The sequence below is a fragment of the Acanthochromis polyacanthus genome, chromosome 13, assembly GCF_021347895.1.
Source record: "Acanthochromis polyacanthus isolate Apoly-LR-REF ecotype Palm Island chromosome 13, KAUST_Apoly_ChrSc, whole genome shotgun sequence".
Taxonomy (NCBI): Eukaryota; Metazoa; Chordata; class Actinopteri; family Pomacentridae; genus Acanthochromis; species Acanthochromis polyacanthus.
Window position 1 is genome coordinate 14,534,228 of NC_067125.1, and position 14,662 is coordinate 14,548,889.

Genomic DNA, 14,662 nt, shown 5'->3' on the forward strand with positions numbered 1-14,662 from the left:
GTGTTGATTTGATTAATAACAAGTAATGACGACAAGAAGTTACTGCACTATTAATGGAATGAATGTGTCTACATTTTCTTCAGTGAAACATGCACAAAACTGAGGTAGTCGTCTTTGGACCAAAAGAGGAGTGATTAAATGTCAGCAACCAGCTTCTTTTATTACATTTAAAAAGCACAGATCAGGCCAGAAATCTGGGTGTAGTCCTGGACTCAGACCTGACTTTTCAAAACCACATTAAGACCACTACAAAGTCAGCTTGCTATCACCTGAAGAACATTTCCAAGACTAAAGGACTTATGTCTCAGCAGGACCTTGAAGAACTGGTCCATGCATGTACCTTCGGTTTATTAGATTACTGTAGCAGTGTCTTTACAGGTCTAACTAAAAAAAAATCCATAAAACAAGTGCAGGTGATCCAGAATGCTCCTGCTAGATCCTCACCACGACTGTAAAAAAAAGTTGATCATATCACTCTAGTTTTGAGGTCTTTACACTGGCTTCCAGTCTCTCAGAAGATGGACTTTCAAAATACTTTTGTTAGCTTATAAAGCTCTGAATGGTTTAGGGCCCATTGACCTCCGTTTACCATATGAACCGTCCAAATCGCTGAGGTCCTCTGGTACAGGTCTGCTCTCTGTCCCCAGAGTCAGAACCAAAAATAGACAAGCAGCTTTCACTTTTTATGCTCCACATATTTGGAAGAAACTTCCAGAAAACTGCAGGTCTGCTGGTTATAGGATTAACTCTCAGATCCTTTAAATCAATGTTAAAGACCTATTTATTTACTATTGCCTTTGACTGACTTAATACCAGCACTGCACTGTCACTCATACTGCATCATAACTTTAAACATGATTTTATTTAATCTCTCTTTTTATCTGAATTGGAATTTCTTTGTTTTATTGTCATAAAATTTCATGGTGACTTTATTGCTTAAATTACAAATTATTTCTATGATTTTAATGCATGCTTTTAATGTCTACCTCTAAATCATCTTTGAAATTAATTTCTTTGCCATTGTAAAGCACTTTGAATTGCCTTGTGCCTGAATTGTGCTATATAAATAAGCTTGCCTTGCCTAGCGCAAAGTAATGTACAGTTGAACTGTGGCTGGTAAAGCAGGACCTCTTGTTCGTGCACCTCTAACAGCTATGTTAGATTAACTTCTTTCTTGTGTGTGCAGCTAGAAATGAAACCGATCTGTATTTTTACAATAAAAAAGAAGATTTTTTTTTAATTATCCGCTTGTCGATTTCAGAATCAGAACAGATATCACCACACTGATGTTCACTTTCCTTTGTTCTTGTCAGGTGTTTATCTGAGTAATAGGGTAGTCAACAAAAGCTGAACATGGAAATAAACACTCAAAACTTCAAGTAGAGTTAATGGAAGAAAGTGATATGATTCTTATGTCAGCAAACATAACACAAATGCAAAATAACCATGTTTGGTAACCTTTGAAACAATGCTGTCAAATACAATACAACACAAGATCCTGACTTTACACTCCTCTAGTTCATGTTTCACTTTCCTCTGGCTGGACTCTTTATGGGGAAAAGCTTGGCAGGACTTCAGGAGCGCCCACATCACTCAGTAGCACCACGTGAATGTGCTATTTGTACAGTACTGGCAATAAATGTGCCTTGCAAAGTTGAAGATTTTCTTTGTATTTGTATTTGCTGTATCTTTAGAAAGACAATAAGGCATTATACAGCTTTTTTATGTGATGAAAAGTTGCCTTTTTCTGCTTTTCTCAGTCTCATTTATTATGATCCATTCTGGCTATATTCTTCTAAAAGCTGAAGAAGTAATTTTAGAAGTGTATAAACTCTTTTGCTGTTATATTGGATAATAGTAACACACGTTTATTCAAAGGCGCATATAAAGTCAGAAAAAGCTCTTTGACTGCTGTTTCAAGATGATGATGTCAGTAATTTTTTAAAGCCAAGATAATGAGTTTATTGCCAGTTTTGATAAAAATACAAATTTGCTCAAGATTGATGTCAGCTGGAATAGCTTTGAACTAAATGTTTCTAAATAAACGTGATTTGGATCACTTTTACGCATGACGCACGAACACACAGAGCAGGCCTGTTGTCTGTCTGGTCAGTAACGCACCATAAAATGCGCAATATTGGAACTTGCATAAAAAACTTAAAACAGCCTAACTGGTTTAACTGTAAGTATTGTCGTGTCTGTTATCATTCGCGCTTTACTTTGTGTTTGTTTGAGCCCATTGCAGACAAGATCATTCAGGCTTGATCGGCGTTTTGCCAAATTGATGTCGAATAAGGTGCGCAGAGAGAATCAGAGGGAAATGGAGAGAAAGATGAGGCCAACCCAGAGGGCAAGGCGCGTGTGAGAGGGTTGAGTTTCATGAGTCACGGAAGTGTTATAATTCCAAGAGTTCAGCGATCAGTCACTCAGATTGACAGCACATTCATTTTATCCCAGGTTATTTCCGAATAATTATTAAGTTCGCTGCGGATATATATTTTTTTCAATTATTGACCTAAAAGTGCCAATAAAACACTTTCATCAGTCCCATGAGGTTATTGTGGTTTAGTTTGATCCAAAAAACAATTAAATTGGCTGCATTTGTTGGAATAAATTAATAATTCTTTCCAAAATAGTTTCTATCAGCACAAAATACTGGAACATGCGCATAATTACGCCCCAGATATTTCACTCCTGGATCCAGTGACTAATGCTCTGACCTCCGTTTCGTAGGTAACGGATCCCGAGCTGCTGTGATCATGCGCATTTGTTGTCACGCTGTCTGGCCAGTGAGTCTTTGGCTCCTCACCACTTTGAATCAGCGCATCTTTGCTCTCTGTGGGTTCAGTGACGCGCTCTCCTGCGATCTCCGGGCAGCTTTGAGAATTGTAGGAGTGACTTTTGGAGATGGAGATGGAGGATTTGAAAACTTCGAACCGATTGTTCCGCAAGTCTTCATTCAGCATCAGCAGCCTGCTGTGGAGACGAGAGGAGGTGATGGGTGAACAGGAATCTGCGTCTCCGTCCCAGAAACTGCGCTCCGCTCTCCCCGAGAAACCCGGTCAAGAGGAAAACTTTGACAAAGAGAAGAACTGCGAAAATTCAAAACAGTGCACCAAAGTAGACGCTAAACCGATGGCTGCGAATGGAAAACGAGAAGGAAATAAAGGGGATTCAAAGAAAACCGGAGGAGCAGAAGAAAGCGTTAAACCCGAGAAACCTCCTTTTAGTTACAACGCGCTCATCATGATGGCGATCCGCCAGAGCCCGGAACGACGGCTCACACTCAACGGCATCTATGAGTTTATCATGGACAACTTTCCGTACTACCGACAGAACAGGCAAGGCTGGCAAAACTCCATCAGGCACAATCTGAGTCTGAACAAGTGTTTTGTGAAAGTGCCGCGCCACTATGATGACCCGGGAAAAGGCAACTACTGGATGCTGGACCCCTGCAGTGAGGATGTCTTCATAGGCGGCACGTCTGGGAAACTCCGGCGCAGAGCAGCAGCTGGATCCAGGAACAAACTCGGTCTCAAGAGGGGAGGAGGTCGCCTGATGTCCTCCGGCACTGCGACCAGTGTTACTTTGGCTGCAGCGAGTTCGTTTTACTGGCCGGTGCCGCCGTTCCTACCTCTCCAAACACCGGTGCGCACCCACCTGGGCGCAGGGACTTATCTGAACGGTCACCCCCGCTTCCCCAACCACTCCTTGGTTTCACAACGGGCCCGGCTGAGCGCGAGTGCCGCAGAGGCCGACCGGTTCGTGCAGACGCACCAGGAGATGTCTTACATTGGAGTGAGTTGCGCACAATCCCGTCGCCACCAGATTGGCACAGCCTGCACCGCCTTCTCCACATCCATCCCTGCGTGCACGCTGCCGCTGTCGGACCCATGCTCTTTTAACATGATCTCCGGACAAGCCAGCTACTTTTACTCCCACCAGATACCATGTGCCGCCACGTTTAGTCCGTGCCAAGAGGAGTGCGCCGCTTCCAAGACGTCTCCAGGACAGTTTTTATCCAAGAACGCTCACTCAGACCTCGGTGGTTGCTGTAGTGACTTTGCAAATTATTGCCCTCAAGTCAGTTCAAGCCCTCCTTCGTCTTGGAATATAGAAAAATAGAGTCATAATACCAACATTGCTGTAGAATTTAGATGGAAAATAAGGCCAAAGGCCAAAGCGTCCTGCTCACCCACAAAATGGACTTTCTGGTAGATGAAAAATGCAACAGCCTACTGGTCAACGATTTCTTTGCTTTTACCATGGAAGATATCTGAATTAAAATGGGCATTGTTACCAGATTTGTATTATTTCATCAAAACACCTGATGTCCAGTTGGTGTTAAATCAGTTTAAAAATAACTGACGGATAAACTAAACGTGCCTCATACACTAAGAAAGTGTTAACCTGCTACACATTTCCAAAATTGTGCAAAAAAACTGCACATTTTAAAATCACACCCAGTGTAACCAGGGTTTTAAAAATTGTAATATTGGCCTTATGGTTTGTATCTGCTAGTTGAAACTATATTCTTCTTTTTAGAACAATGTTCATGTTACATTTTCTCATTATTTTCCAAATATGCACTCATTAGTATCGAAAAATGAAGTGATGTTTGCGCGCATGTCACCATTTTAGGCCTACTGCCAGGGACTGAAATTAAAATGCAAAATGCAAAAGAGAGAAACTTTAAAAATGAAATAAAATAAAAATGAAATTATGACCTAACTGCCTGAAGTCATTCATTTTAGCCAGCATGTGAACTAACACCTTTAAACGCTAACTGTTGTTTTTAGAGCTACTTACTTCTTGGGGAAAACTGTCCTAATTTAAAAAACTAAAAACTGAAATTATTTTTCGCCTGAAGATCGTTTTAAATTATGAGTTTACAGTGTGAGCAAAAAAATATATACGATGTTAAATGAGACTTAAGCTGCTCATTTGCTGCACTTATTGTCTTCGATTTTGTTAATGTTGCAACTAAAAAAATATCACATTCCCTTTTTAATTACCTTACATGTAATTAAACGATAAATAATGCATTTTTAATTGTGTTTTTTTCTTTTCACCTCATTAAAACCTACTGTTGTTGATTGTTCTTATTTGGCTGTGTTATTAAATCTTCCACTCCGGAGAGTTGAGCCCGCACAAGGAGGACTGTAGATAGACTGGATTTGATGTTTAAAGTGCATTTTATTACATTTTTCAAAGTAAAAGTGGGAAGTTGAGGCCTTTTGATGGGCGTGTCGTGATTCATTGGCTTTTTTTTTTTTTGGTAATATCAACAGTTTAAATGTGCACAGAAGGTTTCTTGAGGAAACATCAGTGGGCAAACCGTGATGTAACCCCAACAGGTAGACCTGACATTTCCAGCCCGGCTCATCTTATTGATCTGTCTTTGGTTTCACTCTGCGCTGACTTCACTGCCTGTTAAACTTTCCCTCACCTCTCCTCTCTCCGCCTGCTTCCCCCTCTGGGATACAAATTAATAAAAATAGACGTATGGGTGCTGCAGATTAGAGCAGCTCTCTGCCTCCTGAAAACAAAAGCATCCTTTATATCAAAGGGACCCCAGCACGTCACCGCTCCAAACCCAGTCCCGTCCACAGTCGCCTGTGGTTAAGGCAGACTGGGCTGGATCAGGTAACTTCACTGTTGGCAAACTCCAGGTCTAGATAGATGCGAAGATAATAATATTTTCATTACTGGCATGAGTAATTGCGGTCGCAGCGTGGAGAGCAGAGGGACAGAGCTGTGAACCAACATGTTTATGGTGCAGAGTAGAGTTTTATACCCTGAGGCAGGTGTAAGAAGATACTGTTTGCTGTTAGTGTAATAAAGCTTCACTTCGACAGTTCGACTAATAACCACAGCTATAAATCTCCCTTCTAACATTTTACTTTACCTGCTGGGGCTGTTGATGACCATGTGCAGAGAGTTGCATAAATATAGAAAGATGATATTCTTAAAAATGTAATGAGTTCAGTTAAATAGCAGGGAAATTAATTGTAAAAGGATGGAGAGGTGTGGGCTATGATAAGGATAGTAAATGAGGCTATTCATGTTTTTTTGCAACCATACTTGTATTTTAGTAAATATGCCCCTTAACCCTGTAAAACCGCTGTTGCAAAAAAATACATCAGTTTTCTTTTTTCTTCTATAATATGTTTTTTTTTTTTGCATTTCTTGATAATTGGGTTATATATTTTTTAATTTATTTTTTTGCTAATTTTTTTTCTATATTTGGGTCTTACAGGGTTCAAATTAAATGTCAAATTATAGGATAAAAGGTGGCAGACTTGTTATGCTATTACTGCAGTGGACCATAAAGTTGTGTTTGAGGACACTAGGACTTGCCTATAAGAGTTTTGTTTCCCCAACGAAATGTGTTTTTTTTATGCCTGTCTGTCAGTTTAGAGAATACGAATAGATCAGGATCCTAAAGGTGATTCAACATCATACTTGCAAGCAGCTTTTCCATTTTGCACTATATCAGTAAAATGTATCAAAGCTGGTCTAAACCCCATCATCAAAAATTTGCCAACTTGTTCCTGCATCTACAAAGAGTTTTTTTTTTTCTCACTGTCTGCAGTCTACAAAGAAAGCAGTTCACTGTACGGGCCTTAATGACATGAGAAAAGGCCACTTTAAAACCAACTTTACACATTATTCAGTAGTTTTACACAGCCTACTTTTTCTTGCCTATCCAATTTAATGGTAGCTGAGTTAATCTCTGCTCCTGCTAAGTGTTTCCAGATTACTGCAGTCCCATCGCATGTGCTGCTGAGCTCATTTTACTCCACAGTTTAAGATGCAGGTCTTTTGGCCGGAGTAGGTGTTCGCTTCATAAAGATCTACTGCTCTGGAAATCAATCCCACACACTCGCCTCTCTCAACAGCACACAGGCTGCCATTATCTGCAGCAAGTGGTTTCCACAGGTAGATCTGCCACCCTTTGAAATAAGGTGGGTGGGTTGTACACCCATAGGCGTCTGTCTGTCTCTTGCCAGAAAGCCAATCTCTCAGTGTCTCCTTGCTGCAGTGTAGATAATGTAGCATACATCCCTGACTTTTCTCTCTCTCTCTCTCTCTCTCTCTCTCTCTCTCTCTCTCTCTCTCTCTCTCTCTCTCTCTCTCTCTCTCTCTCTCTCTCTCTCTCTCTCACACACACACACACACACACACACACACACACACACACACACACACACACACACACACACAGACATCCCCTCGTTCTTGTTGTGTTAAAGAGCAAAACAAAGACTTAACTGTTTGGGTCTGTGGTATCAGTTTGGTCCGCTGCTGACTTGTGTTTTTCCTGTGACAATTTCTCAAGCAGAAAGAGTTGATCTACAGTTCATTTTCAAGCTGTTATAAATGAATTAATCATGTTTAGCCTCATCCTGACCAACAACTGTGAAGAGTAGTCCTTCAATTACCACTCTGTGGTTGTGGAATAAGTATTTATATTCTTTTAAGTAAAATAAAATGGCCAAAAAAGAGTAAAGAAAATTGCTTTTGTAGACCATAAGTTGGCAAAGATTCTTTTATTCAAATCTGAGTGAAAATATCAGCCACAGTGGTAGATCTTGGGGGAAATGCAGAAGATACATCCATCCATTATCTATATACCGCTTAATCCTCATTAGGATCACGGAGGGGCTGGAGTCTATCCTGGCTGACTTAGAGTGAAGGTAGGGAACACCTTGGACAGGTCACCAGTCTATCAAAGGGCTACACATAGAGACAAACAAGCACACTCACGTCCATGCCTATGGCCAATTTAGAGTTACCACTTAACCTCAGCATGTTTTTGGACTCTGGGAGGAAGCTGTAGTACTCAGAGAAAAACCAAGCATGCACAGGGAGAACATGTAAACTCCATGCAGAAAGATCCCCAGCCGGGACGTGAACCGGGGATCTTCTAGCTGTGAGGCGACAGGAAATACATGCCCTTTAATATTTAGAGCATCTGTGTTTGTCCACCTTAGTAAAACATGAAAGAAGCATTGGAAAACTACTGTGATGTTACTCAACAATTCCACAATACCACCGATGGAGGCAAGTGTGTTAGATCTGATAGATGTCTCAAGCAGTTATTTCCAAAATGTGTTGTATTCTTGTTTTCATTCAGCTTCAGAGTATGGGCGCTGTGTGATATGTTCTAAAAGTGTAGAAAGTCTTGTACATGAGCAGCAAATCTGATGAAGCACATACTGCACGAGCTGTTCAAGTCCAGGGGTTATAAATGAATTAAAATGAATGTAAGACTGGCATTGCAATTTAACTCTTATGTTAAGAGACAAAGATTTTACAGTGTCATTTATGGTGTAAATTTATTTCAGCATAATAAATATTACAGCACATTCTACAAAAGTATATAAAATATTCAAATTTATCTGATTAAATATAATTGTAAGGTGGCGACCCTACGATAAAACATTTATGATGATTTATCTTACTTATCTAAAATGAAACCATAAAAAATTCTACATGGAAAACCTCTAAAAAAAAGTCCAAGGTTTCCATGAAAGCATGTCAAATGATGACAGTACAGACAAAGAACTCTCTTTTAACAGGAAGAAACTTCCAGCAGAACCAGGTCCTGCCTCAACTGGTTGGGGTGAGAGTAAAAGTGACAGAGAGACCCAGAGTGGAGACAAACAGAACAACCAAAGCAAGAGACCAAACAACCAAGAGAACATAAACAGTAAACAGGTTGGTTGGACCAGTAACCACAGATCAAACTCATGCAGCTCCAGAGCCAGAAATACCTGCAGAGAGAAACAGAGAGAGGGGATAAAACACAACGTAAAGGAGAAAGGAGATGACGTTCATACCATGCAATAGTTTATACAATTACACAGAGGGAAGAAAATGGATATGTTTGTACTATGAATTGATACAAAAATGAACACATTGGTGGATAAAAACTGATCAGAATGCAAGAAATTAAATGTTTGTCATTCAGAATTTCCCGAGGGATAAGCTGTCACACCTCTGAAATGTTTAGATAGTAAATGCAAGAGTGAATATGAATGAATGATGGACAAAACAAGGATTATCACATGTTAAAATAGCCATATAAACCGGATAGCTATGGTGAAGCGATGGATACATTTTGAAGAACATGTCGAACAGGACAGATGAACAACAAGAAAGAGTTTGAACTCCAATAGTGAAATACAACTTATATGGAAACTGTGTGCCTTTGCTTTCTTGTAGGTTGTCTATCCCCTCTCTCTCTGTACCTCTTTGTATTTGTGTCTCTGGAGCTGCATGATTTGATCTGTGATCGGTCATGCAACCAACCGGTCCACTTGTCTTGTTTGTTGTCTGATTGTTTTTATTATCTGGTTGCCCTCCCTGAGTTTGGCTTTGATAGAGGCCTCCTCCAGTTAAAAGGGACTCATTCCGCTCCAGCATTGCTAATATCGAGAGGAAAAATGTAATTAAGTGTAATTAAATATAACAAAAAAGATATAAAAGATAAAATGATACACAAAAGCAATACTTAAAGGAAATCTTGCTCATAAGGAATCCAAGGAATCCTTGGATTTATTGGGTTATCATTTATATTTTTGTAGAATCATAATTGTTACCCTAAATTAGTCATTCCAATCTTCATAACTGACAGTACCATAGGACCTTAGCCTTGATATTTATCATAGTCATTTCTTTGTACATTTTTAATCCAACTGTTGAAATTGCTCAGGTAAATTCCTACCATAAAAGACACTGTAGAGTCTTAATCCTAATATTTAAACTTGCTAGGATAATTGGATTACATTAAACTTTATTGCCATTGCACAAAGCACAAGTAGAGTGACAACAAAATGCAATTTAGCATTTAATTAGATGTGCAAAAGAAGCAATAAAAGTGCATTAAAAGTGTATTATATGTAGTACAAGTGTTTGTGTGTGTATATAGTATTACACAGTAAAAACTGAATGAAAAGTAGGAAACCGCTAACTATTTAGATAAAATAGTTGTGGATAATACAAAGATAGATACATGTACAAATAAAGGTGGGAATAAATGGTGTTATAAGCAATATGGACAGTATGAGATATAAGCAGTATATACTCAGTATGAAGTCCAGAGTGATTGTGTTTGGGGGTTGAGGAAGGGATTAATGTTAAGATTAGGATTCTTATTTTTCTACTAACAAATCTCTGGAAATCATTTTCATATATAAATAATGCAACTTACATTCACGGTATCAGCAATGTGTACATACACAGCCTTTATATACAGAGTACTTAGTTACTATCTACCACTGACAGCCTGTAGTACCAGTCTGTCGTACAACATGTACTAAAATACACTTACACACTCTTTATGGGACTGCTGCAGAGAATAAACAAATGTTTGTAGAGTTGTATGAGATGGTACTGATCTTTTACTTCACTTTAAAGGCATGCACTTTCATATAAACAGTGTGTCGGTAACCCGGTAGTTATAGTAATCCTGTGAAGCGCGCAGCGGCTGACCCGGAAGTAGCTCAGTCCACGCGAGTCAGGCAGAATCGTTGAGGATACGAAGGCTGCGGTGTACAGAAGTGGAGAGAAATATCACCTGAGAAAACTGTTTTTAGCCGTCTGCAACCATGTAAGTATCTACAAACATCAGCCAGCCTGTGGGAAATGTGTATTTTTTTGTATCTGAGTCTGAACTCAGAATTGCAGCAGCTAGCAGTTACAATGCTAACATCGTTAGCCTTTGAGGAGCCGAGGCCGGTTAGCTTGAGGCGGTCAGTCTTTGTATGTCCTGTTGCGGTTGTGTATTTTTAGATTGGGCTGTATTACAAATACATAGCTGTTACAAAATAAAACAAATCCATATATTTGAACTTCCATGGTGCAAAGTTTTATAAAGTTAGAAGGCAGTAGCGTCGCTGTTGTATTGATACATGCTACTATGCTAAATGCTAACACGTAAAAAAAGTGTGTGAGCGTGTTTTCTTGCCTGTGATCAGTTGGCCGTTCACTTCCTGTAGTACACATTCTGCTGGGATATAAACTTCCCAGGTAATCTCCAAACGATGAAGGGAATTGTCTTGCTTTTCCAGCTAGAGACACAACCGTGTAACAGTAGACTAAATGTGTTAAATTAAAAGACAAGCACCGTCCTACTAAAAGCTGTAGCGAACTCAATTTACAGTTTAGGTTGTGATGGTGCAAATATTTTCTTTGTATCTTCTGAGTTCTGGGACTAACCATTGATAAATTATGTTAAAGTTTATATATTAATGCGTTTTATCGTTATAGTAAGTCGGGTTACTTGTGTACAGTGTTCATTTTAAAAAATATCTTATAATTTTTGGCCTACATCTGTAAATATGTTTAGACAGCTGGTTTCTTGTGGTATCATTGCTGTTATTTATGCAAACGTTTACAAGTTAATTCTCGCGCGTAAGGAACAGACACTTTAAGATTTAAGAACTTTATTGTCATGTACACAGAAGAGAAACAGTGGTTGCTCTGAGAAATGAGATTCTTATTTATTCTTCAATAAGAATGTTCTCAAAATCACAACAAGGCCAAATGCACACTGCAGGAGATGGTACGTGTGAAATATGTCACAACCTACCATTATAAAAGAGGCACCGTGGTGCTAAACTGACGTACTGTCCCTCAAACTGTAGTCTTCAGAGATTAGGGAATATGCTTCTTTGAAACAGACAGGAGCAAAAGCTACATCATCATCAGTTTTATATTTTTATCAGTGGACAAAATGAAAATTTCTACTAAAATCATGATTAATACCAAAATCTAATTAACTGTCAAAATAACAAAAGTCAAAAAATCTGAAGTGGTTTTTTTTTTGCTTGTTTTTAATTGTATATTGTAGCTGCAATAGAAATTGTGAGATATTTGAACACAGTGGAAAACAATGGAAAATCACAACAACAAAATTACACTATAGAAGATGCTTTAGGTACATGTACATTTGTATGCAAATTTGTTCAACTCCCCTGACATTTTGGACATTCTGGCAAAATGAGCAACATTACAACTGCAGTCGATTACTAAATCATGTAAAAGGTGAACAATTAGTTTATGGAAATACAATACCAAAGCACAAATCAAGATTTCATTTGTAATCCAGCTAAAATTTTAACTTTTTTTTACAAAAAGCAGGTTGCAAAATTATTCAACTCCCTATAAACAATGCTGGGTAAATTCAGATAATTGCAGTACAACTCAAATGCCATACACCTGTACCTATACATTATAAGGTGAATTCAATAGTGGCACATGTCGGAGGCATTAAATAGTTTTGCATGCAACTGTATGAATATGAAGGCTGAAGCAGTCCTACACCCGTTTAATGTAGTATTACACAGATGTACACTATTCCTAATATATCATTGCCAGTATTCTGTTGTGATCACTCCTATTTATTAATTGTAATAACTTATTTGATGTCGTTCCATTTCATTTCCAGGAGTCTGTTGACAAAGCCCAAGTCTGAGATGACTCCGGAGGAGCTCCAGAAACGAGAGGAGGAGGAGTTCAACACTGGCCCCCTCTCGGTTCTCACCCAGTCAGTGAAGAACAACACTCAGGTCCTCATTAACTGCCGCAACAACAAGAAGCTGCTCGGAAGAGTCAAGGCTTTTGACAGGTACTGATCCAGGGACTTGCATTAGAGGTGTGAGGGTAAAATAAGAGATTAAAATTTGTTTATCACAAAAAATTATGTAATTTAAATGATGGCATTCCCCTTTAAATTTAGTTATTACTTTTGGGATTTTGTGTTTTTTGTTAGTATTTGCTGGTTTCTTATTTCCACCAGTAGATTTTACCTGCTCTGGTTTTGTATTCACAGTTCAGTATCTGTTCTGATTTACTGCTAAATATTACGCTGTTTCAAGTGTAAAATCAATGACCACAAAATCAAATATTTATTAAACAATACCTTACTTTTTAAATACCACTTTTCACACATATTAGTTCCATTCGGAGGAGGAAGCGTTTCTTGAATGATGCACACTGAAGCATTGTTCCCTCAAAGAAAAACAGAAATGTTTGTTTAAACATAAAAAAACAAGAAAATAATTATTTTTAAAGGTGTGAGAAGCTGCTAGAATTGTCCTGTAATTTACATATAGCATTTATCTCATGAAAACTAAAATATTTTTTTATTATTGCTTTTGTAAGATCGCAAAAACTTATTTTGATTAAATACAGACTTCACCCTAATTCTTCAAGCAATATATGAATGTTTGGGAAACATCACGTGATCATTGTAAAGTTTTTATAGTATTTACTATTTTTCCAAGGATTTTTTCTAAATTAGATTTTAACTTGCCGCATCTTCACCATCATTGCAGACATTGCAACATGGTCTTGGAGAACGTGAAGGAAATGTGGACGGAGGTTCCTAAGAGCGGGAAGGGAAAGAAGAAATCTAAACCGGTGAATAAGGACCGCTACATTTCTAAAATGTTCCTCAGGGGGGACTCGGTCATCGTCGTGCTGAGAAATCCTCTGATCACAGGAAAATGAACTCTTTAAAGTCATCCAGCTGAACCGGTCACGGAGCCTTTTTTCTTTCTTTTTTTGGAAGATTTAAAGGCCGTGGATTCCCATTAATGTTAACTTTTTTGTTTAGATTTTTGTTGTTGGATCACTGCATTCACTGTTGAGATAGAAATATTAACAAAATGTTTCTACTATTTTGAGAGTCATGGGGGCACAGTGGTGCCTGATTTTGCTTTGTCTACAGAGGTCTTCTGTCTTTTTCATTTTAATAATAAAAGTGATGAACAGATTCAGAAATTGTGTATTTGCCTGGTTTTAGCTTCTGTGCTTCATTATTAGTGATCTGTAGATTACTTTGTTCCACTGCTGATCCATTCTACTAACTTATGTTTTGTTCTCTTGTCTCATTCATTCAGCGTACTCTACAACACATGCAGTGCAAAGCCTCTATGAAAGATACTTTTTCTTGAGTCTTCTTGCCATTCTCCTCCTCCTCCTTCCACTGTCACCCTTTCACTCTCCCCTGACAGCATCTTAGGTGTCGGGCTTGATTTCACTCAGCAGCGCATCAATATGCGACAAACTGCCGTTTAAAGGCCCACTGCATTATTGATGAGACCAGATGTGCTGACTGTCACTTCACACCCTCATCTCCCTCCATTTCAGGCTGTTCCTCTCTGCCGCTCGGCCCCTCCTGACCACTTTGTTAATTGTCTTAATAGCTCGACAGCTAGTGTCGCCTTACTTCTCTCTAGCAGCCGGCATCTAACCTCTGCTCTTCACTGCTCTCAGATTTAGTGGTCAAATGTGAGCGAGTAAATAAAAATGCTCGTCTGTGTTTTTCATAGTGTTTGGAGAATTTAATTGATTTTTCAATCAGGGTTTAAATCCCTTTTTCTAGGCTATTTATTTAGGATTTAACACTCCTAAACTTTTCCCGTGTTCAAAAACGTATAATCACTTGTAAAAATTGCTTAATCGCTATGGATCAGCCTAAACTTTTCTTCTTACTGCAATATTCTGCTGTGTTAACATTTTGATATGTGATGTTGTGCCCATAAGGCCAGCACCTGTGGAGCATCTGTGTGGGCAACAAGTCCTCACTGATTTATAGCTTTCAGGTGAAGCCTGCTGGGTCAGAAGGACAAATGAGAATCAGTCTGAG

At 38.8% G+C, this 14,662-nt stretch overlaps 2 protein-coding genes across 2 annotated transcripts; both read left to right on the plus strand.

Annotated features, from left to right (window-relative positions):
* The first annotated feature begins 2,859 nt into the window (after nucleotides 1-2,859).
* foxg1c (forkhead box G1c) lies at nucleotides 2,860-4,774 on the plus strand. The gene has a single exon (XM_022190333.2). It carries the CDS (start codon nucleotides 2,908-2,910, stop codon nucleotides 4,123-4,125), a length of 1,218 nt encoding a protein of 405 aa, XP_022046025.2. The 5' UTR covers nucleotides 2,860-2,907; the 3' UTR covers nucleotides 4,126-4,774.
* Nucleotides 4,775-10,483: 5,709 nt separating this feature from the next.
* snrpd2 (small nuclear ribonucleoprotein D2 polypeptide) lies at nucleotides 10,484-13,794 on the plus strand. Its single transcript, XM_022190332.2, has 3 exons — nucleotides 10,484-10,618; nucleotides 12,458-12,637; nucleotides 13,347-13,794. Coding segments are annotated over exons 1-3 (357 nt in total). The 5' UTR covers nucleotides 10,484-10,616; the 3' UTR covers nucleotides 13,522-13,794.
* Nucleotides 13,795-14,662: the final 868 nt, after the last annotated feature.

Coding starts and splice junctions, on each gene's coding strand:
- foxg1c (XM_022190333.2), top strand. CDS start 2,908: ATGGAGATGGAGGATTTGAAAACTTCGAACCGATTGTTCCGCAAGTCT.
- snrpd2 (XM_022190332.2), top strand. Junction 12,638..13,346: donor AGAGTCAAGGCTTTTGACAG/GTACTGATCCAG, acceptor CCATCATTGCAG/ACATTGCAACATGGTCTTGG.